Source organism: Hippoglossus hippoglossus, chromosome 20, assembly GCF_009819705.1.
Source record: "Hippoglossus hippoglossus isolate fHipHip1 chromosome 20, fHipHip1.pri, whole genome shotgun sequence".
Taxonomy (NCBI): Eukaryota; Metazoa; Chordata; class Actinopteri; order Pleuronectiformes; family Pleuronectidae; genus Hippoglossus; species Hippoglossus hippoglossus.
In genome coordinates this window covers 20,075,328-20,100,327 of record NC_047170.1, presented here as the reverse complement: position 1 = coordinate 20,100,327, position 25,000 = coordinate 20,075,328, and the positions used below count along the sequence as shown (strand labels likewise).

Here is a 25,000-nt window from a genome sequence, read left to right as displayed (position 1 = left end):
TCGTCCTTGAACTGACTGGCCTGGATCCCGGTGTAGAAGACGACCGACCCGGACAGGTGACCGTTGATGTTCCTGGGGACTTCACCCAGGTTATGGAAATCCATCACCAGCTTCAGGTCCTGGCCCACCATGGCCTGCAGAGGGGGGGGGTGTCAGAGGACGGGGGAGGGTGATACCAGGATGTGAACGTTTCAACGTGTACGTTACCTGGTCAACACTGATGATGACTGACAGCTCGGACTCGGACAGATCCGAGTGATCCCTCGCACAACCGTACTCCTCTGCCCGACTCATCGTCAGATTGTCCTCTGCAGTGTCTGCACACACACACACACACACACACACACACACACACACACACACACACACACACACACACACCTTGAGGATACTTGTAGGTGTGTGTTACCTTGAGGATACTTGTAGGTGTGTGTGTGTGTTACCTTGAGGATACTTGTAGGTGTGTGTGTGTGTTACCTTGAGGATACTTGTAGGTGTGTGTGTGTGTTACCTTGAGGATACTTGTGTGTGTGATACCTTGAGGATACTTGTGTGTGTGTGTGTGTGTTACCTTGAGGATACTTGTGTGTGTGTTACCTTGAGGATACTTGTGTGTGTGTTACCTTGAGGATACTTGTAGGTGTGTGTGATGTCGCTGGTTGCGTAGCTGCCCACAGCTTTAGTATAAAGAGCCTGACCCACGTGATTCTTCTCGATCCTGTACGGAACCAAAGCTCCGAATTCATCTCGCTTCTTGAAGATGACGTCACTGTTCACCTGCAGCGAAGACATGACGCCATCACGACACTTCATCATCAGTGATGTTGTCATGGTAACTGTTCCCTCTGAGTTAATTATTATTATTATACATATTACTGAATATTTGTATTTTCATGTCATGAAAAGAGAAGATCTTAAAACTTGTTCTTAAACACGTTCGGTAAACGGACCTCAGCGAAGACGAACCCGCAGTCGAACGGGTGACACAGCAGACCGTTTTTGATGGCAGTGACCGAGGCCGGACCACAGCGGAAATGTCCTGAGAACAAAGCACAGGAAGTGAATCACCTGTGGACCACGTGTGTCCCTGACCCCGCCCCCTGTCCCTCCTACCATCACTGGTCTCCTGCGGCGTGGCGTCCACCACCTGCCATCCTCCCAGGCTACTTGGGAGGTCGTTACGCACCATGTACACCTCGTTCCAGCAGTGGTAGTTCCTACAGGACAGAAGACATCTGTTGTCCACTGGAGGGATGTGACGCAGTACTGTTACTCATGTATCTGTACTTAAGTAGATTTACTTTCAGTTACTTTCACTTTTACTCCACAACACATATCATTAAATATCTGTACTTTCACTTTTACTGAACTTTACATCACATGTTCTTATTATTTTTTATAGTTTTAAAATGACTCAATTATGAGAGAAGAACCAATCAGAGTGGGCAGGTAACATTAGACCCCGCCCACGAGGCTAGTACTTTTACTTTGAATACTTAAAGTGTATTTAAAAACAAGTACTTACTTTTACCCAAGTAGAAAAGTTAATGTGGTATCGTTACTTTCACTGGAGTACATTTGTGTCTATTTGTACTTTGACCTCAGTAAAATGTTTCCTTTCCAACAGTGTTGATAACTTGTTCAAGTGTCACCGACCAGATGGAGTCCGTGGTGCTGCCTTGGTCCGGCGTCCCGTCGGGGTTGAAGATGAGGTCGATAATCAGGTTTCCTGTGTTGTCGTGAGCGGAGCAGAAGTTGGTGATGACTCTCGCTGGGATGCCGAGGCAGCGCAGGACTGAGCAGATAAGAAGATCGTATGAAAGTAAATATACATAATATAAAGAATTAAACAGATTCAAAACTTTGAATATTTATCAATCAACTTTGGTTGAGAAAAACTTTAAAAAGTCTTGTGGCTTCGCTCCATTTAAACCTGATGTAGAAAACTATAAATATCTATTGTTTGTGTTTCTCTTAACGTCAGACACAACCTGGTCGTCATGGAGACAGCTTGTGTTCTTACAGGTGTTGAAGACGCCGGCGAACACCCAGCACTGAGCGAAGCAGACGGGGACGCCGGTCTCGGCGTACTGCTGCAGGATCTTGATGCTTCCTGTCCAGGACGTGGGGGAAATGCCCATGGAGAAGTCTTCACTCCAGTTCCCCACCAGCACGCCCTGATCGTCCTGAGAGTTCACCTGAGGGAGGAGAGGGGTCAAAGGTCAGAGGCGAGTCAGACATTCATAAATCAACAGGAATCGAACTCGGGACGATTCGTCCTTCAAGACTGAATCAAACTAACTTTGATCAAATGAACTTCTCCTGGTTTCCGTCTGTTGATGTGAAATAAGTTGTTTTCACTTGTTTCACCTGAATCGTTATATTTACATACTTTGTTTTTAAATACTTTATATTAAAATACTTGACATTTAGAAACTTTATATTTACACACTTTATATTAACATCTGGAGCGGGTCCTCTCTACGGAGGCAGCCAGTGAGGTGAGGGGTGTTCAGCTGCAACATGACACTTCACCACTAGATGTCACTACACTCTACACACTGAACCTTTAACAACTTCAATAATTAAATCTTCTTCATTTTCCTTTCTTCTAATTTATATAACATGAGGAAAGTTTCCAGGAAATCAGCAGCAACGTCCTGGACCTTTGAAATGAATTGTACCTGTGAAATGGTTCAATGTTTTACAGTTTTCCCGCTCGATGCTCTCACCATGGCCGATCCCTTCCTGATCACCTTGATGACGTTGCCTCGGTCAGTGATCGGCATCAGAGACGCATCCAGAATGGAAATGCAGGCGTCCAGGATGCCCTTCTCGAACTGCACAGACGGAGAACATGTTCACTTTAACTGTGCGTGTGCGTGTGTGTGTGTGTGCGTGTGCGTGTGCGTGTGCGTGTGCGTACCTGTCCATACATCCAGTTACGATGCGACACACTTCCGACGTTGCCCTGGAAGATCACACCGTGGTCGTTCAGGACGTACTCCCTGCGCTCGTTTTCACCCGGGACATACACAATGTCCTCTGCAAACATGAAAACAGTCAGAATCTCTTCTTTAGTAAAACCTCAACAAAGATGGACGACGTGTCAGCTCCCAAAAATAAAGCCCAAACATCTGGATCATCCCCTGGTGGCTGGCTGTGGGATAGGTCATAAACTCCTGCTCCATGTTAGCAGATGGGACATGGACCAAACTAACAAATCAAAGTAGACGTTAAATAAATGTTTGTAAAGATGTTTCTGTCATTTCAGCTCGTTCTTCTCTCTCTGATGTTTGTTCAAGTGTTTCTGATCAGTTTGGTTTGAATCACTTATTTGATGATAGAAAAAGAGGCTGAGACGTCGTGATTGACAGCTGAGACTGACTCAGGATTGGTCAGGAGGTTGTGTGGGCGGGACAATGACACCAGCACTTAACTCCCTGGTCACTCCTGCTCAGACAGTTCTTCCCTCAGCCACTAGGAGGCAGTAAAAGGTGAGTGCAGGTACCGGGACACCAGGCGTTGAAGAGCAGGTACATGTCGGTGCTGATGTCCCTGCTGGTCCTCTGGAGGCCGCCGTTCACCTTGGTGGCCACATAAATACGATACTTCCCCATGATGGCGTCTGGCGTCGGGGTGATGCCGACCAGCAGCGACTCCCCCTGAGTCTCCCGGATCTGGCCCAACCACGTGCTGCCAACACGGGACCCGAACGGCACGATGACCTTGGAGTTTTTAGTGACAGCGGGGTTGGAGCCTGGAGGAGGAAAGGAAACAGGAAAGGAAACAGAAGAGGACGCATCATCATCATCAACAGCTTGTTGAGTTAATTACAAAAAAAACATCAACATATAAAAACCTAAAAATGTAATAGTTAAATAAATAGATACATTTGTAAATTAATACAATGTAAAATAAATACAGAAGCAAAATGAAATTGCACTTTATAAATTAATTCATTGTGTTTTTTTTAAACTTGTTTCTTTCTTTATTATTAATTTTGGCAGTGCCAGTCCTCCATAAATGAAGAGATCATTATGAATAATTTATTAATTTAATCGATGCCGTAAAACAAATTTCATACAAAGCACAAAACATTTTGTAGGAAACGTTATTGTAGCCTGAATGTTTTCCATTAAGATTCCATTAGAATTATTTTATTAATTCATATTTTTTATTTTCAGGGTGAAAAACACATTATTATAATATTATAATAATAATAAAATTGAACATAGTGATAGTAAAGTGTTTAAAAAGCTGTGGCCTTCCAATCAGAACTCTGGTTCAATCTGGTTCCACAACCTGATTGGCTGAGAGATGAGATCCAGATTCAGACTGACCAATCAGGAACTCGAGCTGGAAGTCGTCCTCCTCCGTGCGCACTCGGCTGAAGGTGATCCTGATGACGAACTCCCACCCGCGCCGGACCAGCAGGTTGTCCGTGTCGTAGGCGGACGTGAAGTGATTTGGTTCGTTGACGGCCTGACACATGTCCACTTTCTGCACCGACAGAGACGCTGCGAGACACGGACACAACGTTTTCATCCTTTGTCTTCGTCAAGACGTTTATCCTCAGACGATCAAAGACTTTAAAGTTTCACGTGGACGAAGAAACAGATTCATCAAAAAATCTATTTCTAAAAGCTACTTTGTCTAATCAAACAAATTGAGTCTAATATTTCGTACGTTCAGAAGATGTTCTGGGCGTGGCCTCGGAGCTGCCGACGCCCCCGAAAGGTTCAAATTCTGGAAAATTATCGTCTTCAATCGTGAGGTTGGACTTCGGCACCTGAAGAAAATAAAAATGATCAATTAAAGAAAGAAAGAAAATGAAGAAATTAATGTTTTATTTTCTGGCTCAAAATGAATTGTAATGTGTTTTTAGTTTGTGGGTGGTACCGGGTTGTTGTAGCGCCCCCTGTAGGTGGTGGATTCGCTGGTTTCACGAGACATGATGTTGACTGGACAGAAAAATATATGAAATAAAAAAAATATTACACATTCTAAAGAATTGTATAGAAGACCAAAATATGAACAAATAAATGACTCAATAAATGTGTCAATATGACATTTAAAACATGTAAAATAATATTTTATATAAATGTAGGCAGAATTTATTTAATGTAAAAATGATTTTGATGCTTTTTATAGAATATTAATACATTCGCAGCATTAAAATGAAAACTCACATAAACCAAAATAAACATACAGTATCATTATTATTAATATTTTATAAGTTGAATTGACATTTAAGCTTTTAAATAAGAATAGTAGAAGTATAACAAAAAATATAAAAGAATTATCTCCAGTTAAACACCAGTCATTGCATCACTCTCTGGTTTATGAGTTTAGAATCATTAACGAAACGCTTTGTGATAAATTGACCTTTTCGTGATTAAAAAACTGAATAAAACTTAAAAATGAATCCAAAAGTTTCCCTGACATACGACAAACATGATGTCAGACAACTTTCTAAATAACCTGCTGTGTTAAAACGTTCAGATACAAATTAATATACATCATTTAAAAACATTTCTATAAAGAAAAAAGGAAATACCTCACCGCTCAGAAGAAGAAGGTTTGTCTGTGGAGAGAAGATCAAAGGCAACTGAGGCTTCAGTTTATATAGACACACTGCTTCCTGTTTCTGCACACACACACACAGACACACACAGAGAGACACACACAGAGACACACACAGAGAGACACACACAGACACACAGAGAGAGACACACACACAGAGACACACTGCTTCCTGTTTCTGCACACACACACACACACACACACACACACACACACACACACACACACACACAGAGAGACACACACAGAGAGACACACACACAGAGAGACACACACACACACACACACGTCAGTTTGGTATCGTCCATGCCCAGAACGATCAAATCTAAAATAAGATGAACAAAATATTGAATATTAAATAAAGTCCCAGCTCTGGAACTTTGAGACTCGTAGATTCAGAGAAATCTTTTAAGTCACTTCTCAAATCTCATCTTGTTATTCATCCGGTTCAACATCGTTCTTTTAAAACATCCTTAATGTTTCATTTGACTCTAAATCGTAAATTATTATCGGGGTCTTGTTAGTTTTTAATCTTGTATTATTGACTCTGTCATATTTGATCTTGTTGGACCCTAACCCTTTGTAAAGCACTTTGTAACTTTGTGCTGTATAAATAAAGTGTATTATTATTATGATTTACCAGTTTTCCTTCAGTCATCATATAATATAACTTTTACTGTTTTCAAGCTGATTGATTTCACTTTGGAACATTAATAAAAACCTTTTCACAAGTGAAAGCAAACATAAAGGAAACGGTGACAAAGAGACAAACCAGTGATATTCGTTCACACGTTTCCATCAGGTTTCCTTAGAGAAGTGCAGCATTTAAATAAATGAATACCTTTATTTATTATTTCCTGAACAATTTTATTTCCTATTTCAACATATACATTTGTTTTTAAACATATATATGTATTTATTTATTATCATAGATCTATGCTTACTGATACATTTATAACCAGTTTAACCAGTTTCTCTGAACCTGCTGAGTCATCGTCTGGGCTGTTTGGTTTTGCTGAGTCATGTTGATCCGTCTGTGAAAGTTTCTCCTGTCCAGCAGTCGGAGTCATGATGTGGAGACGATGCAGCTTATTAATCATAGTGCAGCTACATTAAGTCCGTTTACATTAAAGTAACGACAGCTGCACCGTTTAAATCCACTTTAAAACATTCAATGTAACCAAAGTGCCGACAGTTCGATTCCAGCCACGTCAGTAAAACCTGAGATTCTGAAAAATCTGAAACAACAGAAAGTTGTGCAATTTTAGTCAGTTTTGTATTTTTTCTTGAAAAGACGTTTCCTAACTTCCTCCGCCCTCGACCCGGTCGTCCTGACCCGACGCAGAACTGAGTCAGATCTTAACTTGACAGGAAACGCTTGAGAGACGAGGTCGACCTGTCTCCAAACAGAGGAGGAAGAGGAGGAGGAAGAGGAAGTGAGAGCAGAGGTCGCTGTGCTCCTCAGTCGTGTTGCTGACACTTAACAACATTAAATCTGAATTTCATCTTCATTTAAATAAACTTTAATCAACAAATCAGATTTAAAAACAAAATAATCAGATGAAACATCTTGTAGCTCACGAGGCAGGAACCTGTTTCACATCCATCATTTCTCACTGAAACTCATGAAGACGAGTCGTTTGATATTAATAATGATAATAAACATTATTATAAACTTAGTGTTTAAATCAGAGCTGAAATGTTTTAAGACTAAGCCGGTGACAGAGGTCAAAGGTCAGGGCGAGGATGTCAATGTAAAAGTACACAACAAGGTATTGAATTATTCTCCCCGGAGGTTTGGTCCAGAGACGATGTCGAGCGACTCCGAGCCGCAGAGCGAGCGACTCCTCGCCACCTCGAGAGCACGAGTCAATACCCTGAGGGGAGCCGCCGCCGCCGCCGCCACCGCCGCCACTGTACAGCCTCGACAGGCGCTGTGCACGAGGCAGCCGGTAATTATCCTGCAGGGATTAGAAAGCACACACACGCACGCACACACGCACACGCACACGCACACACACACACACACACGCACACACACACACACGCACACACACACACACGCACACACACGCACACACACACACACGCACACACACACACACGCACACACACACACACGCACACACACGCACACACACACACGCACACACTCAGGGCTCATTGATAAATAAGAGAGGACGACAGGAGTCTGAAGATAATCAAGTGTGTATTTAATAAAGCTTTTATCAGTTTTATCTGGACGACAAACAAACACTTTAGTTTGATATTTTTATTCTTAGAGAACAAGTTCTGTCCAAAAAGTAAAAAGTAAAGTAAAACTTATTATTGAATAAAATAAAGTTTTGAATCCGTTTTTAAAACGTTGTGAAAGTGAAACTTCAACCATCAGGTGTGAAACAGCAGGTCAGCTGAGGTCAAAGGTCAAAGGTCATGTCTACCTGCAGATTTTCTGTGACCTACGAATGAAGGAGGAGAGAAGATGAAAAAGAAATGAAAGATGCTTTAAGCAGCGATGGGCGGAGTAATTGTACATAACCTGGGATTTGAACTCACAACCTCAGACACTGAGCTCAATGAGCTTCACTCTGATGTAACTTTGACTGAAGACAGTTTGATCAGTCCTCTGCTTCGTCTCCACAGTGGAGACACGTCTGTGAGTCACTTCCAGTTCCATCGTTTCAGAGTGAGACACTGATGATGAAAGATGATACATGACAATGTTGTCACTTTGTGAACATTGTGAGTTTATTGTGTCACAGTAAAAACAATCTGATAAATCATAAATCTGTCTGTGTTGTGACGGACAGGCTGCAGGGAAGCAACAGAAGGAAATAGGTCATGTTGAGAGGGTTTACTAAGAATAATATAATAATAATAATAATAGCATTAATAATAACAAGGCTCCTCGGGTTCAGGGGCCCAACAGGAGACGAGGCCCCGGGTCCCGGAGACTTTCTGTATGTCCCAAAAACTACATGAAGACAAACTGCTGTTACATGTTTCCACCAGCAGATGGAGCCACTGACTGGAGAAACAAATGGAGGCAGTGAGAGTGGGCGTGTCTGTTCAGGTCCTGCAGTTCCACCCGTTTGCCAGCAGGAGTCACTGATGACACCCGACACTGTTCTTTAAAGAGTCGTAAGTAGGACAGGAGGTGAGAGTCTACTTCTGATTGGACGAGAGATTGTGTTGGAAGGTCAGACAAAGTCAAAACAACAAGGTCAGATACACACACACACACACACACACACACACACACACACACACACACACACACACACACACACACACACACACACACACATGGCCATTTAGTGTCTGTCCAATTATTTAATTTTTTCAAATTCGAGTTAATTTGAAACTTTCCAGTGTGTGTGTGTGTGTGTGTGTGTGTGTGTGTGTGTGTGTGTGTGTGTGTGTGTGTGTGTGTGTGTGTGTGCTGCATCGCCTCAGGGTAACATGTGTGTTAATATGCAGCAGCAGAGAGTTGGTATGTTTGAGCTTCAGCTGACGTCAGCAGGAGATCCCCACATTCATCACACACCCACACACACACACACACACACACACACACCCACACACACACACACACCCACACACACACACACACACACACACACACACACACACACACACACACACACACACACCCACACACACACACACACACACACACACACACCCACACACACACACACACACACACCCACACACACACACACACACACACACACACCCACACACACACACACACACACACACACCCACACACACACACACACACACCCACACACACACACACACACCCACACACACACACACACACACACACACACACACACACCCACACACACACACACACACACACACACACACATACACACACACACACACACACACACACACACACACACACACACACCCACACACACACACACACACACACACACACACACACATCTCATATGTCAGTGCACAGTCCTCAGGCTGCAGCTTCATTCTCCATTCATACTTTGTACTCGTTCATTTTACTACAAGTCTGTTGTGTGTGATTTATCCTGTAGCGCCGCCTGCAGGCGGACATTGGTATCATAGTGTTTCCCTGCACAGACATTGGAAGTGAACATTTTACAGAAATCTTATAGAGTGAACATGAGGATTTATGGAGTTTGAAGCTGCAGCTCTGCATCAATCAATCAATCAATCAATCAATCAATCAATCAATCAATCAATCAATCAATCAATCAATCACTCAATCACATGTTATTTGTGTCACAGATGTTAACAAGGATCAACTTCCTCTGATCTTCACTCAACTAGAGTCCAATAGAAACTGATCAGTGAATAAAGCTCAGTCACGTGATCCTCTCCCAGGAAGTGAACACATCAACACAACAGGATTCACTACATGAGAAGAACCAGACTGAAGAGAAAACTACACAAAGAGACACACAACTTCCACAGAGACACACACGAGTCCTGCAAAACGACACGTATCACATCTACACATCTACACAAAATAATACAAATCTAATCTAAATAGAATAGCGCATGTGTGTGTGTGTTTGGTAAATTAGTAAATAATAATAATATAAAATGAAAAACGAGTGAGTGTAGAATAAAGAAATATGAACTGATCGTTTAAATCAGGAGAAATTCTAAAAATTATTATTGGTTCAAACATGTAACGAATCAGGGTTAGGGGTGATATTATTATTATTATTATTATTATTATTATTATTATTATTATTATTATTATTATTATTATTATTATTATTATTATTATTATTATATGGATGATCGAGGAGAGAGAGGGAGCCCCTCCTCTCTCTCTCTCTCTCTCTCTCTCTCTCTCTCTCTCTCTCTCTCTCCTCAGAGTAAAAACAGGAGCAGTCGCAGATTCGAGCTCGACCGAGGAGGAGAAAGAAGAAGAAGCAGAGAGAGAGAGAGGTAGAGGAGGAGGAGAAGAATAAAGAGAAGAACACAGAGGAAGAGGAGGAGGCGTGTGGATGTAGCTGTTTGCGGACGGTTTGCGGAGAATGCGCAGCTGCTGAGCGGCTGTAACTTTGTGAATCTGCAGAGACGCAGAGGATGGGAGTGACCTGCTGCTCCAGATGTGTCTCAGTCTTCCTGTCTCTGCACATCTGTGAGTCCTTCATCATCATCTTCGTCACTTCTTATTATTACAGGACAAACTCTTCATCAGCTGCTTCGCTTTAAAACCTTCTGATCGTTTTGTGTCGCTGCTTAACACCAGAGTTTAATTTGTTTTATGTCAGTGTGAAAACGGAGGAAAGATCTGGTTCAAATATCTCTTGTGATTTTTATTTTTAAATTCGTTCAGATTAATGATGAAGATGATTTTTATGATCTTTATATTATTTGTCTTGTTTTAACGGAGCTGTGGGGACTCGTTTAAACGGAGCTACTCTTCACATGTGGAGTGTGTGCGTGACACGAGTGCGTGCATGTGTGTGTGCGTGTGCTAACGAGGGGAATGCCCAACCCCCCCCCCCCCCCCCCCCCCCGTCCCAAACTGAAGATGTTATTAATTTACACATTTCAATCTGGTTTGAGATGAAATCCAGATTTCTTTGGATTTCAGAGGATTTTAGATCCGAGAAGCTGCAGAAAAACGAAGTGTTCGACTCAACGTTCATCAGGAGAAACGAAAAGGTCCAAACATCGGTGCGTGTCGGTGCGTGTCGGTGCGTGTTGGACGTTGTGCGGAATGTGCGGGATGTGCGGGATGAGTGCGGGGCTGCAGCGGCTCCGTCACACCCGCTGTCCGGGATTAAAACCCGCGGATGAGAAGTGCGAACAGCCTCAACACGATTATACTTTTATTTAGATTTTTGATTCGCAGCTGATTTATTTTTACTTTATTTGTTATAATTGTATTTGATCTTTTCTTATCTCGGATCTTTAAAAAACAGTCGGAACGAAAAGACGGAAACAAAATGTCATAAAAAACCTTTTTATATTCGATGTGCATGCGCGCAACAGCCACTGTGCATCCGCCTCGTGCACGAAATAAACCTCGCACGTTTTATTTTATTTCTCGAGATAAATCAGCCTCATGTTTCACTGCAGCAGCAGCAGGAGATAGTCTGCTCCCCCCGGGTCCGTCTAATACCTGGAACCAACAAAACACATGAGTCGATGGTTCTCTGCTGTTGCATTGCATAACGAGGCTGTGCGCGCGCGTGCGTGTTATTAGAGAGATGCTGAATTATTCAAGACGCAGAATCCTCCTCAGTGCTATTGTTAGAGAGAGAGAGAGTCAGAGAGAGAGAGAGAGAGAGAGAGAGAGAGAGAGAGAGAGAGAGAGAGAGACAGAGAGAGAGAGAGAGAGAGAGAGAGAGAGAGAGAGAGAGAGACAGAGAGAGAGAGAGAGAGAGAGAGAGAGAGAGAGACAGAGAGAGAGAGAGACAGAGAGAGAGAGAGAGAGAGAGAGAGAGAGAGAGAGAGAGAGAGAGAGAGAGAGAGAGAGAGAGACAGAGAGAGAGAGACAGAGAGAGAGAGAGAGAGAGAGAGAGAGACAGAGAGACAGAGAGAGAGACAGAGAGAGAGAGAGAGAGGGAGAGAGATGAAGTGATAAAGGTTCAGATGAAGGAGTGAAAACATTTGTTTCCTGTTTTCTATGTTAACACATTAATTATGACACATGGAGGAAAATCTAATTAATCCATTAATTGTTCTGTATTTCACACGCAAACACTTTTTATATTTATTATCATTATATTTATCATTATCTTTATTATTATTATGATCATTATTATTATTACTCTTTTCGGTTTGGTTGTATTTATCATGCCGCCCTGTGATTGGCTGCTGAGCCTCGGTTTGGCGCGCTCCTGCAGCAGATTTCACGCCTCCTTAAAAATACACATCTTCATAAACACGTGACACTCCTGCCTGTTCCTGATTGGTGGAACTCGAGCAGATTATTGTCGATAATTATTGTATTAGTTTGTATTAATTGTTTTTTATTGGTTGATGTTTGGGGTTTTACGCGCGAAAAATGGCCTCGTGTGTCTGAGGTGGGTGTGTCTGTGGAGGAGAGTCCACGCTGCTTCTGGCACACTGCAGTGTGCGTGTGCGTGTGCGTGTGCGTGGAGGGGTGAATGAGTGTGAGCGTGCCCGATGGGATGAGAGGCGTGAACTAACGCTCTGCGCGCACCCGCCCATGTGCGTGTGATGAAGTCCTGGTTTCAGATGGAAAAACAATAAAGAGATAAAAACACTGAGTTCAGGACGAAGAATGAAATGTGCGCAAAATACTGCGTGAAAAATAAGAGATGAAACGATTAGTGAGAATAAAACTACGGAGGTGAATTACAACGAATAAAACGAGCTGCAGCTCTGAACATCAAAAATGATAAATATACAAAATAGAAATGAAATATTAAAACATTTAAGGTTATTGTTTTATCTTTAGAAAAGAAGAAAATAAAAAATGACGCGTGTTGAGACGGAAAATGTCAAAAAATCACACGTTCAATAAATGAGAAATCAAATGAAAGATGTTTTATTCATAATAAAAGTCTTGATCGATAGTGAATCGATCATTTGAACATTTTCAATAATCTATCAAAAGGAGTAAAACACTGAGGGTGCGTTGGGTTTGCTGAGCGGGTCAGCGCAGGGGGGCGGGTTCATTCATTCATATGTTCCTGAGACCGTGGTGGAAGCTGATTGGTCCGTTCGATAGATAAAACCAGTAATAATGATGTAATTGGTGCAGAGAAGAAGAAGTGATGATGTAATGTCTCCAACACACAGAGAGACTCATTCATTCTGATTCTATTTTACAGATACTGTATTTAATGAATATCATATAATTATTATTTTCTTATTAAAATGAATATTTCGATATAATATTAAATTCTAAATCAGTTTAAATAAGAATATTAGAGGAACATTATTAAAACATTTAACTCACTGACGTCAAACCAAAATAAATCACGAGAGAAATAACAGTGTGTTTAAATACAGAAAAGTAAAAAGATAAAAAAAGATATTTCAGATTCATTAAACACATCCTGAATGTTTCAATAGATTATAAAACTAAACAGCTTCTTCTCATATTACAAGTAAATAGAATATTATGAGGTCAAATCTAAACTTAATTATTATGATGATGATTCACAATTATTATTATTATTGTTATTATTATTATTATTATTATATAAATACTGAATAAATTCTGCAGATGTTCAGTGACTGTGTGGATTATACACGAGCTCTTTTAAAATTATTAAAGAGTAGGAGATATAAATATTGTTCAACACAAACAAGTTGCTATATATTATATTATATTATATTAATATTATGGTAGGTTAGGATCAGTGTAACCGTCATGTGCCTTAATAAACTAAATGTGTAGAACATGAATCAGTGTGTAACCTCAGCGTCCAGCTCAGAGAGGAACCTCCCCTCCTGAGTCCCTCTGTGGACAGTGAGATGTTCAGGAAGCCCCTCCTCCACCAGGAGCCTTCACAACAACACGTTCTTTATGGTGTATTAATCTCTTTGAGGTTGAGGTGCAGAAGCTGCTCGTGTGATTCATGGAAACCTTCAACAAACAGGAAACAATAAACTCACCCTGGATCTCCGTCCATCCTTTGTCCACCTCCTCCCTCAGAGAGGTCACGTGACCTCCCCCTGTGATGTCACAGCTCCTTCAGTCTTTAGATCTTTGACATTAAAATAAATTAGATTTTTATTCTAAACGTCAAATATGAAACATAATCTGTGGATCATGTTCCGAGACGAAGCAGCAGCAGAGAACAGAGTCAATTCATGATGACTTCATTTACAGTCACGTTTCAGAATTCACGCCTGCTGATGTTTTCAGAAATGATGGAGCTCGTGGAAGTTCACATTTAATATATAATCATTTTAGTCGTACAGATTTTTCCTTCGGTCAAAGATCGAAGGAAAACATTGTTGTTCAGTCTCATCTTTTCTCTCAGTCGTTAAATCTTTATTAATTATTATTATTAATGCCCCTACACCTACACCTGCACCCATTGGACGGGACTAGCTGTCAATCACACTGTGGTACCCCCCCCCCCCCAACACATCCGGTGCTTTATGGTCTGTTTGACTCTAAATGATCATAATTCACTAAATGAACATCAGCTGTTTGAAGAAGACTTGAAACTAGAGACTGAGACAGAAACTCCTGAATGTTTCCTGACGTTATAAAGTGAGAAGTCACTTTCTATAGACTTCTATAGAAACTACCAGAGGAGTCGCCCCCTGCTGGTCAGTACACAGAAGACAGGTTTCAGGCTCTTCCACATTGGCTTCACTTCACAGACCCGGAGTCTACGAACATTTTTATAAACAGTCTGAGGTTAAGACGAGAAAAAACTCTCCAGGGTATAAAATCATAAAAACACCAGGACATGAAGTTAAATTATAATACGACAATCAGAAAGACAATATTTACTGATCAGGTGAATATATATCTACATATTATACGTAATGGAAATAAATATATTGTCAGTTTCCATGTAATTTACCCCCCAAACACACACACACACACACACACACACACACACACACACACACACCCACACACACACACACACACACACACACACACACACACACACACACCCGTCCCCCTGTAACAGCCGTGTCTCGTCCTACACGTCATGCTGTGTTAGTCCACAGTTTGATCGAGTGGAACCGGACAGCAGGCGTGTTATTATCCAAACCAATCAATCAGCCCCATTCCCTGCTTAACGAACCACGCACACACACACACACACACACACACACACACACACACACACACACACACACACACACACACACACACACACACACACACACACAGAGGTAACAAAGGTCATGTAAAGATGTGTGTCGTGTTTGTGTACATGTGACTGTCCGAGGGGGATGGAGGCGTGTCAGACAGTTAAATTCTCTATCTGTTAAAGTGAATTAGTGCCTGATTACACACACACATACACACACACACACACACACACACACACACAGACACAAACACACACACACACACACACACACACACACACACACACACACACACGGTGATACAAATACTGGTCAGTATTTGAAGTATTTGTAGAATCGTGTGTTTCAGATTTGGTTCCTGCTCTTTTAAAACAGCAGCAGTGTCAGTGGATGGGGGGGGGGGGGGGATCACAATGTCAACGTGTCCTTCACAAGTTTGTGGAAACAGTGACATCTACAGGACAGTGAGGGAAGGTGGTGACGTTTTACACCCGAATGTTTAGAATAAATGAATCCGATTCACACTGAGCTGCGGCCTCACGTCAAATCCATAAACTTTAAATAACCACGTGACGACAGCTTCTAACAGTGCAAAGAGACTCGGGATTGGTTCACAGACTCTTTTGTTTGGCTCATGTCTTTTACATCTCTATTTTATCTCTCTCTCTTTATATATATATATATATATAAAGATATATATATATATATATATATATATATATATATATATATCTTTACATCTGTTCTAGAAACTTGACCTCACAGTTTACCTTTTCTCAGGTGCAGATTCTTCACCTCCTCAGAATGAATCAGTGTTGTTTTTTATTAGAGGAAACAAAAACTTCTACATTTGTTAGATATAAAAACACTGAAATAACATTGGAAGCGAAAGCTTTTCTTTAAGTGGGGACGTAAACTTCCTGACAAGAGACAATTAAACAAGCATGAACCAGCAGCTTTTAAAGCTGGAGCTTTTTCTAAATGTTGAAATGTTGAGCTCATGTAAAGATGAAGGAGGATGTGACTGTACAGCGCAGCAGCAAGAACGAGGAGGTTCCACTGAATCATGATGTTCAACACTCGATACTGAGAATCAGCTCAGAAACCACTAGAATATAAAATATGACGAAGGTGAAACTAAAAGTCTCCCATCTCTCCCCTCCTCCCTTACCTCCCTCCTTCTCTTCCTGTCCCACCTTCATCCTCCTCCTCCTCTTCCTCCTGCAGTCTCAGTGTTGCAGACGGTGCTGGTCAGCGCTGGTCAATGTGACTCGGTGTTTAAAGGATTCTCGGACTGTCTGCTTCAGCTGGGGGAGAACATGGCCAACTATCCCCAGGACCTGGACGACAGGGAGAACCTGCACAAGATCTGCACGTACGTTCCCTCAAAGTCCTCATGTCCTGTCAGAGACGGTTTCTAACGTCAGGTGGAGCAGCAGCAGACGCCTGAAAACACAAAACACCATCATCATCATCATCATCAGTCTATTACAACAACACAACTCTCAGATGACCAGAGGTTAATCACTGGGATCATTTTAGTTTGTATACATGCTCATGATATTTTGTCCACCTCCGTATTTTCTCTCAGGGGTTTAAACTTTGAATTATGCGATTTAATCACTTCTACACATCCAGATACTGTAAAATGTATAAAGTGTGCGACATACACAGAATACAAGTTATAAGAAGAGCCCAGTTTAATACGTTTTTCTTTTTAAAAACTAATTTACTTTCAACATAAAAATAATCAAATTCAGGGTCAGTAGAATGTCGGATGGATTCACAACCATAGAAACTTTAAAGTCAATCTGCACCAAATCACATTAATATCAGTCCTGAAGACATTTCATCAAGATTCATGAATTATTCTCTGTGAAATCATAATGTTCTGAAACAAAGATCCCAGGATCCACCACCTGATCACATCCATCGTCCCAGATTACTGAAGCTAAAGCTGCTAATAAGAGACTCACACTCACACACACACACACACACACACACACACACACACACACACACCCTGAGTGTGTGCACGTGACAGTGAATCTCTCTCGACTCTTAACACAGAAAATAAGATGAGTAATTTAAGCAAAGACCCTGAGGGAGAAGGTGGTGGTGGTGGGGGGGTAGGGGGGTCTTAGACAGCTGACCCCCCCCAACACACACACACACACACACACACACACACACACATTCATCCCACCATACGAGCCGGGTGGGCACCAGATGGCACACTGGAGCAAGAAGCCCCCACCCTGCACACAGACACACACACACACACACACACACACACACACACACACACACACACACACACACACACACACACACACACACACACATGATTTTTTAATTCAGTGACGGCTCCATCACAGTGGTGTTGAGGTGAGGCAGGAGGGGCGCGTTAATACGCCTCCACACACACACACACACACACACACACACACACACACACACACACACACACACACACACGGTAATTGCTCAGAGATGAAGCATCGACACGACTTGGTTCAAGAGGTCAACATCAATAAGAGCAGATTGGAAGATTGGATTAGATACGGTGTGTGTGTGTGTGTGTGTGTGTGTGTGTGTGTGTGTGTGTGTGTGTGTGTGTGTGTGTGTGTGTGTGTGTGTGTGTGTGTGTGTGTGTGTGTGTGTGTGTCTGTGTGTGTGTCTGTGTGTGTGTCGCAGCATGCGTCAGTGAGCAGCCTGGTGTCATTCTAACATTAACTGGGCAGAGAAAGGGAAAAAAAAGATGGACAGATGAAAAGATGCAGAGGAAGAGAAGAGGCCAAAAAAAGACAAAGAGAAGAAATAAAATATGTAAAAATAGACAAATATTATAAAAACAAATGAGGCGAGTAGAAATGAGGGCAAAGAGGAAGTGAGAGATGAGAAGAGGAGAAAAAAGAGGAGGATGCTTCAGTGTGAATAAAACATTAAACTCTCAAAAGAACTCGTGGGGGGGGGGGGGGGGGGGGGGGGGAGAGGAAAGGAAACGAGGGAGAGAGGAGGAAGAGTTTAGATGAAAAAGGGCGGTATGGTGGGGAAGGAGGTAATATAAGGAAAGAAAAGAGGAAGGGCAGAAGGATGGAGGGAGGAGAGGACACGGGGGGGGGGTTTGGATCCAGATGTCAAATCTGATTAAATTTCTGAAATGAAAGATTGTCAGCCATAATATTTGAACCATCCCAGGTAGAGAGGGACTGGTCTTCCTGAAGCAGAGAGGACGCTCCAGAGACAGAGACAGAAAAGATGACGAGAGTTTATCTATGAATTAGTCCAAGAAATGAATTTATATCATAACAATGGAACGTTTTTTTAATGTTGTCAGACTTTTATTTGACTTCACGTCTTTGTCTCGAACCCAGTTTTACTCTTATTCTACTTGTTTTCATGAAGATGCTGGAGACGTCCATTGTTACGTCATCATCTCGTCTCCTTGCTCCGACTGAAGGTTTCATTTGTTATAAGACGCAGTCAAACACCTCTTCTCTCTCAGACTGGGTTTGAGAATTATATAAAATATCGTTCTGCTCATGAGACACAAAGTGTAGTTATGGTTGGAGGTTTTCTGCAGTTTCTGGTTTCTTCACCGTCTGTGTCTTCATGAGCTTTGTTTCCTGGGATGACTTCCTCTCTTGGCTCTGCCTCCTCAGTAGCATCCAGCTTAGAACCAGCCTCCCAGTGCCGTCATGAGCTTGTGGTGTTAACGCCTGCTGTGTTTTCTCCTGCCAGTTACTGGGATAACTTCCACTCCTGTGCCACAACGGCGCTGGCCGACTGCCAGGAGGGAGCGACGGACCTCTGGGAGAAACTGAAAATGGAGTCCCGCAATCTGGATTTCCGTGGGAGTTTGTTTGAACTCTGTGGCGGCGGCAACGGAGCCCCCAGATCTGCCGACGCCAGGGGCCTCGCCTGGGTTCTAACCGCACTGCCCACCATACTGACTTGGCTGGCGTTTTAACAGATACCAGGAAAACATAAAAACACAAGGGAAAAGAAGAAAAACGGAAAAAACCCAAATAAAAAAAGAAAATAGAAAAAGAGTGATAGCTGCTCTTCGATACTGAAAATACGACTTCCTGGACTGAGTTCGAATCCATCACCAGAAAACTACGCCCGAGACGGATTTTAATTATTGCATCACTCCACGGCGGGGGACACTTCCTGGGACATCTGCAGGTCGTCCTCCCGGAGCGCTCATCCAATCACACGCTGACCCGACCCGGGCGACGACATGAAATATTCAACAAGCCGTTGAGCTGAAATGATGACAATGATGAAAATTTGATGGATTCTTGGCCACTTACAATCGTGGAATTACACAGTATTAAAGTCAACCATGAATTATTGATGTTTAGTGGGCTCGGCCTAGACGCCACCATGTGACTGCAGGGTGCTGACACAGTGTCAGGCTGTATATTAGGTTCCCTTATAGCCGGAGGCACATCTTCACGTGTACGCCAGGCCAAGCTTAACGCCATCAAATCAATACGACAAGCCAAGGCCCGGAGTCCATTTCAGAGCCGTCACCTCATTTCCATCACGGACAGTTTCTCCTTTTTTATTGCACCGACTCGGTTGCGCTGCTGGGTTTGACGGACTGAATGCTCGATGCTGATGTAATGTTTGTATTCTCTGTTCGTTGTGCTCAGGCCACGGTCACACAAGCTTTTATTCCTCATGGCGACATTTAGCAGCAACTGGAATTTGTTTGTTTGGAGTCGTCACAGTCGGTGATCCGGTCAGTTTCCACCTGTACAGGTGAACGGGGAAATCTGTGGCTCTGACAAAAGCAGCAGTGCGGTGGACCCATGCAGCGTGGCTTGCAGTTCATTGTGAGCCTGCAGGGGGCATGTTTTTAAACGTATAGGGTTTTAAACTTGGTTGTTGAGACGGCTACAACCAAACCCAGCTGAAGAAATGTTGCTCTGCCACTTCCTGTTGTGACGCAGCAGCGTTTACTCCGCGAGCTCCGACGACGTGGAGTTCAACGCCTGCTTCTCGTCCTCAGCTCAGACTGATGATCTGCGTCAAGTCGCTTCAGCTCGATTCAGGAGATGAGCACAAACGGAAATGTTGATTATCGCTGGTGATGGAAAACATATTCTGTTTTTCACTAAAGATTTTAAAGTATTTACTTACCCAACTAATTTGGCTTGACTAAAAAGATTAGCATTAGCTTCAGTTAAGCTAACGTTTTGGTTTACAATTAAAATCAAAGGCAGCTAAAACGTGGGTGGCTAACTAACAGTTTGTCTTATAGCTAAAAGCAATCGATGGAGATTAGCCATTGGTTTGAGTTAGCAGCAGAAATGTATTGTGTGAAGTTAGCTTCGGTTCAGGTGGGTTAGCTAAAGTAGACCAGTTAAAACAGAGCGAGTGAGGTTAGCTAATGTTTCAGTTCAGCAACACATTAAAGGCTAGCTGGCGATTTGAGTGATTAAACATATTGATCAGTTTAATGTGTTAGCTGAAGCTCGCGGGTTGGGTTAAATAAAGATAAAGAGAAGTGGTGAACACAGGTTGTGTCTAGTTCATAGTTAACAGCTCAGTTCGGAAGCTAAAGTAGAATCATGTTAGCTAATAGTTGAGTTTTAAGGTTGAAGTTAAAACATTTGTTTAAATGAGCTAAACTCCAGGTTAGCGAAGAGCTGAAGTTAGCATGTGGCTAAATGAGCGTTTCAGTTTGGTGCTGATTTAATTGATAAAACTGTTCAACTTGAATGTCTCATAAAGTAAATAAGTAGTTTTGTGCTCATTTCCTGAAATCTCATCTCTTCAATCCCGTACCGAACTGTATCCATGTTGGTGGCTGATTTCCCATCATGCCTCTGTTGGCCACCCCCCCGCTCGGCAGATCCTTGTGTTAGAAATGAATGAATCTGTGGGTTAAAGGAAGAAATTAGATTTTATTTTGAAAAGTTGACAGCAATACAACGCAGTGACTTCATGGCCAGTGTAGCTACAAATAAAAAGTATATATAATAAAACACCGTGGCTGAAGAGCGATACGACTGTTTCCATTGAGCACATCCCCCCCCCTTTTCATCTGCGGTGATTCATACTAGACGATTTTAGAGGTGATGTATTTTAGGTCTGTACGTGAAACAGCCGAGTCCCAACAGTAGCATCGTAAAGCGTCGAGGAGTTTCTCTGCTGAGGCTCAACGCGTGTTCTTCTGTTCGTCTCTGAGTTCGTCTCTTTGTTCCTTTATGGGGATGTCGCGTTATGACGTTTAAAAAAGGACTTGTTCCAAAAATCATCTAAATAAGAGAATATGTATATCAAAGGGATTTTGAGAAAATAAAAAAGTTCTATTATAAATAGTATCCCAGACAGTTTTAACAGAAGATTGATACAAATTATAAGTCTACTGAGATATTTAAAAGAAAAAAGAAAAGATTGCTAAAATGATAAAGATTAAATAAATAAAATGACTAATGTTTGAAAAGAAGTGTGTGTTGTCGTTTTGATCAGGGGATAAAACTGTGGTTTCATATGAGGAGTTTGGTTTGTTGCTTTCAAGATGATGGATCCTTATTACACACACACACGCACACACACACACACACACACACACACACACACACACACACACACACACACACACAGACACACACACACACACACACACACACACATACAGAGAGTGGGATTTGGAGTAGATTCATTATTAATGAGGAAGAGTCCCTGAGCTGCCACACGTCTCAGCACTCAGTCTATATCGATTCTGAGGAGGAGGAGGAGGAGGAGGAGGAGGAGGAGGAGGAGGATGAGGAGGAGGAGGAGGAGGAGGAGGAGGAGGAGGAGGAGGTGATGGTCCTGATGTAGAAGATGTTTGTTCAGTTCAGGAAACACCACATCAAACTGCTCTTCACGCTGCAGCAGGAAACCAAACCAAACAGTCCTATAAGATTCCTGCATTTTAAACACATCCCATAATTCTCCTTGTTTCCATCCTGCAGGAGAAATATCAGTAAAAGGACAAATAGTATTGATCAAGACAAACTGTAAACTGTACTTTTTCGTTTTGTGGTATTTTAACAACGGTGATTAAATCTATAATCTCGTGTTCCTGCTGCAGGAGGAGATTTTAAACAACAGCACAAACAGGATAATGGAAAAAGCAGCTGATTCCATATTGAATATTTCTAATATTCCAAGGTCAACTGTATCCGGACTGTTTTATTGGTTTAAAATAACTCAAATATATCTGTATTAATGCCGAAGTCTTAACATCTGTTCAGCTGATTATTTGAGATCTTATGGTCTTATGATCTGAAGGATGGAACCTTTTAGACCAAACCATATTCAAACGGTCTGTAAAGTCTGTACGTTCGAACCCTCCGTTATGAACTTCATTACACACATCATCTCACTTTTATTATTTAAAGAGACTATTTAATATTTAGTGCTTTAACAGACAGAGTAACTGAATCCTCGTGCCCGTGTGAGACTTTGCGGCCTCGGTGTTTCTCGGGTTTTATTTCAGTGAATTTCCTGCAGCAGTAAATTCGTGTCCGCGTCTTTTCGTTGACTTTGAATGAAGCTGTTGCGCGTTTTTCACCAGAGCCGCAGTTTGCGTGCTGCGGGCTCCCGAGGGGACGCGCGCTCCCGGCGAGTTTCTACATTAATATGGATGTGGTGAAACGTGAACGCGACTGTTTCCACATCTAAACATTTAACATCTAATTATGAAAATATGAATTGAATAATAATTATAATGTTCAACCTGGAGGAGAGAACAGAGAGAAACACGTTTGTTTATGACGTTTAAACACGTGATCTCACCTGATGGAAAAATATCAGATCTCCTAAACAATTCAATATTCAAAATCTCAAATAAAAACATTTGATAGGATCTTAGATGATCTTCATAATAATAAACCGTGAGGCCGCAGGAAGCTCACTCACTTTTATTTCATCATTTTCTGTGAATCTCGTTCAAGAAAAAATATATAAAGGCGTTTTTTACAGCTGATAATACTGAGCTATATATAAATATATATCCAGATGTACTTTGATGATAATCTTCTGTCGCTGGAGAAAATGATCATTATTATAAATACAGGAGAACTCATTAACATAAATATGTTTTGATGCTATGTTTGGACGCTCATTTTAAAATCTAAAAAATTTGCATTTTATTCGAAATATGCAAATAATTATTATAAAACTGAGGAATTACCAATAATGCAACAAAAATAAAATATTAGATTTTATTTTAGAATTTAAAATGAAACCAGTTTGACAAAGCAGTAGAGTTAGTAGGTGAAAGAGAATAACTCCTGTAGCAGAAACAGGAGCAGCTCATTAAAATGGAGAGAAGCCTGAGAGATGAATTCCCGCGAGATCTGGAGACTTCTCCTCTCTTTTATTCATTTCATCACGTGATCTGAGTCAGAGCAGATTTTAATGAATGAGGTCACGTGGTTCCGCCCAGTGGGGGTCAAACTGTGGGTCCGAGTCAGGACAGATTTTATTTCCAGTTCCACCACATGAATGTGAATCAATACAATCAGCAGAAACAAGAGCTTCACAAAAGACTACATTACCCAGAAGCCCCAGCGAGTGATGTTGAAGATGAAGTTCTTCCTCCTCATGTGTTTCTGGTTTTTCTCTGTTCCATCGCTGGTTCTGTTTGAAGGTGTCAGACGTGAAAAGAGCCGAAACCCCAGAGAGACGTCGGCCATGTTGTTTCCATTCACACACTGACGAGGCTGCTCCTCCCACTCGGACAAACATTATAATAATAATAAACCTGATTCACTGACGAACAAAATCATGCTTCCATCATAACTGTGACTGAACAGAACAAAGAACCAACGTTTCATTATGTAAAACCTACAGACGTTCACGCAGCTGCAGCTTCAGTGAGGAGAAGCAGCCGGTGAAGGAGACACATGATATCTGCTGAAGGTCCACGCTGGAGGGAAGGTGTGCTCCGACCTGGAGGAGCAGCAGCAGATAGTGGAGAGTGTTGGTGTTCATGTGTGTTGATGGTGCAGAGACCCAGTCTGACCCCAGGATGAAGGTCACTCAGTGGAGCTGAAACGTTCAAACACGACACATGAGCTCCTTTCTTACGACCTGGGATCATCCAAAGGTCAAATAATAACCCGTCAGCTTCCTGAAGTCCAGGTTTAACCTGTGACCCTGTGACTAAGTGTCCTGAAGGGGGCGTATGCTGCGCCCATGACCTCACTCTAGGTCTTATATTATAAGGTCTTATTATTATAACTAAACTGTGACGTTCAGCCTGTGACTAAAGATGACGACACGTCTCCTCCAGTCGGTAAAAATGTAGCTGAAATAACTCAGATCCGAACGTTTTGAAGTCAGAGTGGCAGTAGTGATCGTGGGGGGGAGCCGGGGCATCGAGGTCCCGCCCATACCGACCAATCAGGAGTCAGTGTCCCCTGTCAATCACGACGTCTCAGCCTGTTTAAGATGAAATAACTGATTCAAACCAAACTGATGAGAAACACTTGAACAAACCTCAGAGAGAGAAGAACGAGCTGAAACGACAGAAACATCTTTACAAACATTTATTTAACGTTTACTTTGAATCATTATTATCTTAATTAGACTCTTTAACGTTTACACAGTTTTCATGAAGCGACTG

The 25,000-nt window shown here is 42.0% G+C and overlaps 2 protein-coding genes across 2 annotated transcripts in view; one reads left to right on the top strand and one right to left on the bottom strand.

Moving 5' to 3' along the window:
• Positions 1–5,583, bottom strand: part of LOC117753753 (coagulation factor XIII A chain-like) — a 7,194-nt gene extending 1,611 nt beyond the window's left edge. Inside the window, exons 1-14 of the mRNA XM_034572063.1 lie at positions 5,566–5,583; positions 4,903–4,977; positions 4,690–4,792; positions 4,344–4,520; positions 3,512–3,760; positions 2,927–3,045; positions 2,733–2,840; positions 2,024–2,198; positions 1,657–1,795; positions 1,114–1,217; positions 951–1,039; positions 624–777; positions 208–317; positions 1–134 (exon numbers count right to left, since the gene is read on the bottom strand). The exon at positions 1–134 is cut by the window's left edge and continues 32 nt beyond it. Coding sequence (XP_034427954.1) covers positions 1–134; positions 208–317; positions 624–777; positions 951–1,039; positions 1,114–1,217; positions 1,657–1,795; positions 2,024–2,198; positions 2,733–2,840; positions 2,927–3,045; positions 3,512–3,760; positions 4,344–4,520; positions 4,690–4,792; positions 4,903–4,956 — 1,715 coding nt within the window. The 5' untranslated portion in view covers positions 4,957–4,977; positions 5,566–5,583. The remainder of the gene's footprint in view (positions 135–207; positions 318–623; positions 778–950; positions 1,040–1,113; positions 1,218–1,656; positions 1,796–2,023; positions 2,199–2,732; positions 2,841–2,926; positions 3,046–3,511; positions 3,761–4,343; positions 4,521–4,689; positions 4,793–4,902; positions 4,978–5,565) is intronic.
• A 5,056-nt stretch (positions 5,584–10,639) lies between these two features.
• On the top strand, positions 10,640–21,826 carry nrn1a (neuritin 1a). The gene is made up of 4 exons (XM_034572097.1): positions 10,640–10,735; positions 16,591–16,738; positions 19,108–21,522; positions 21,569–21,826. The coding sequence occupies exons 1-3, from the start codon at positions 10,681–10,683 to the stop codon at positions 19,334–19,336; spliced, it is 432 nt and encodes a 143-aa protein (XP_034427988.1). The 5' UTR covers positions 10,640–10,680; the 3' UTR covers positions 19,337–21,522; positions 21,569–21,826.
• The last annotated feature ends 3,174 nt before the right edge of the window (positions 21,827–25,000 follow it).

What these genes read in the sequence shown, in the direction of transcription:
- nrn1a (XM_034572097.1), top strand. Translation starts at nt 10,681, where the DNA reads ATGGGAGTGACCTGCTGCTCCAGATGTGTCTCAGTCTTCCTGTCTCTG. An exon ending in CTTCCTGTCTCTGCACATCT is followed by an intron (nt 10,736 to 16,590) that starts GTGAGTCCTTCA and finishes TTCCTCCTGCAG; the next exon opens with TCTCAGTGTTGCAGACGGTG. An exon ending in AACCTGCACAAGATCTGCAC is followed by an intron (nt 16,739 to 19,107) that starts GTACGTTCCCTC and finishes TTCTCCTGCCAG; the next exon opens with TTACTGGGATAACTTCCACT.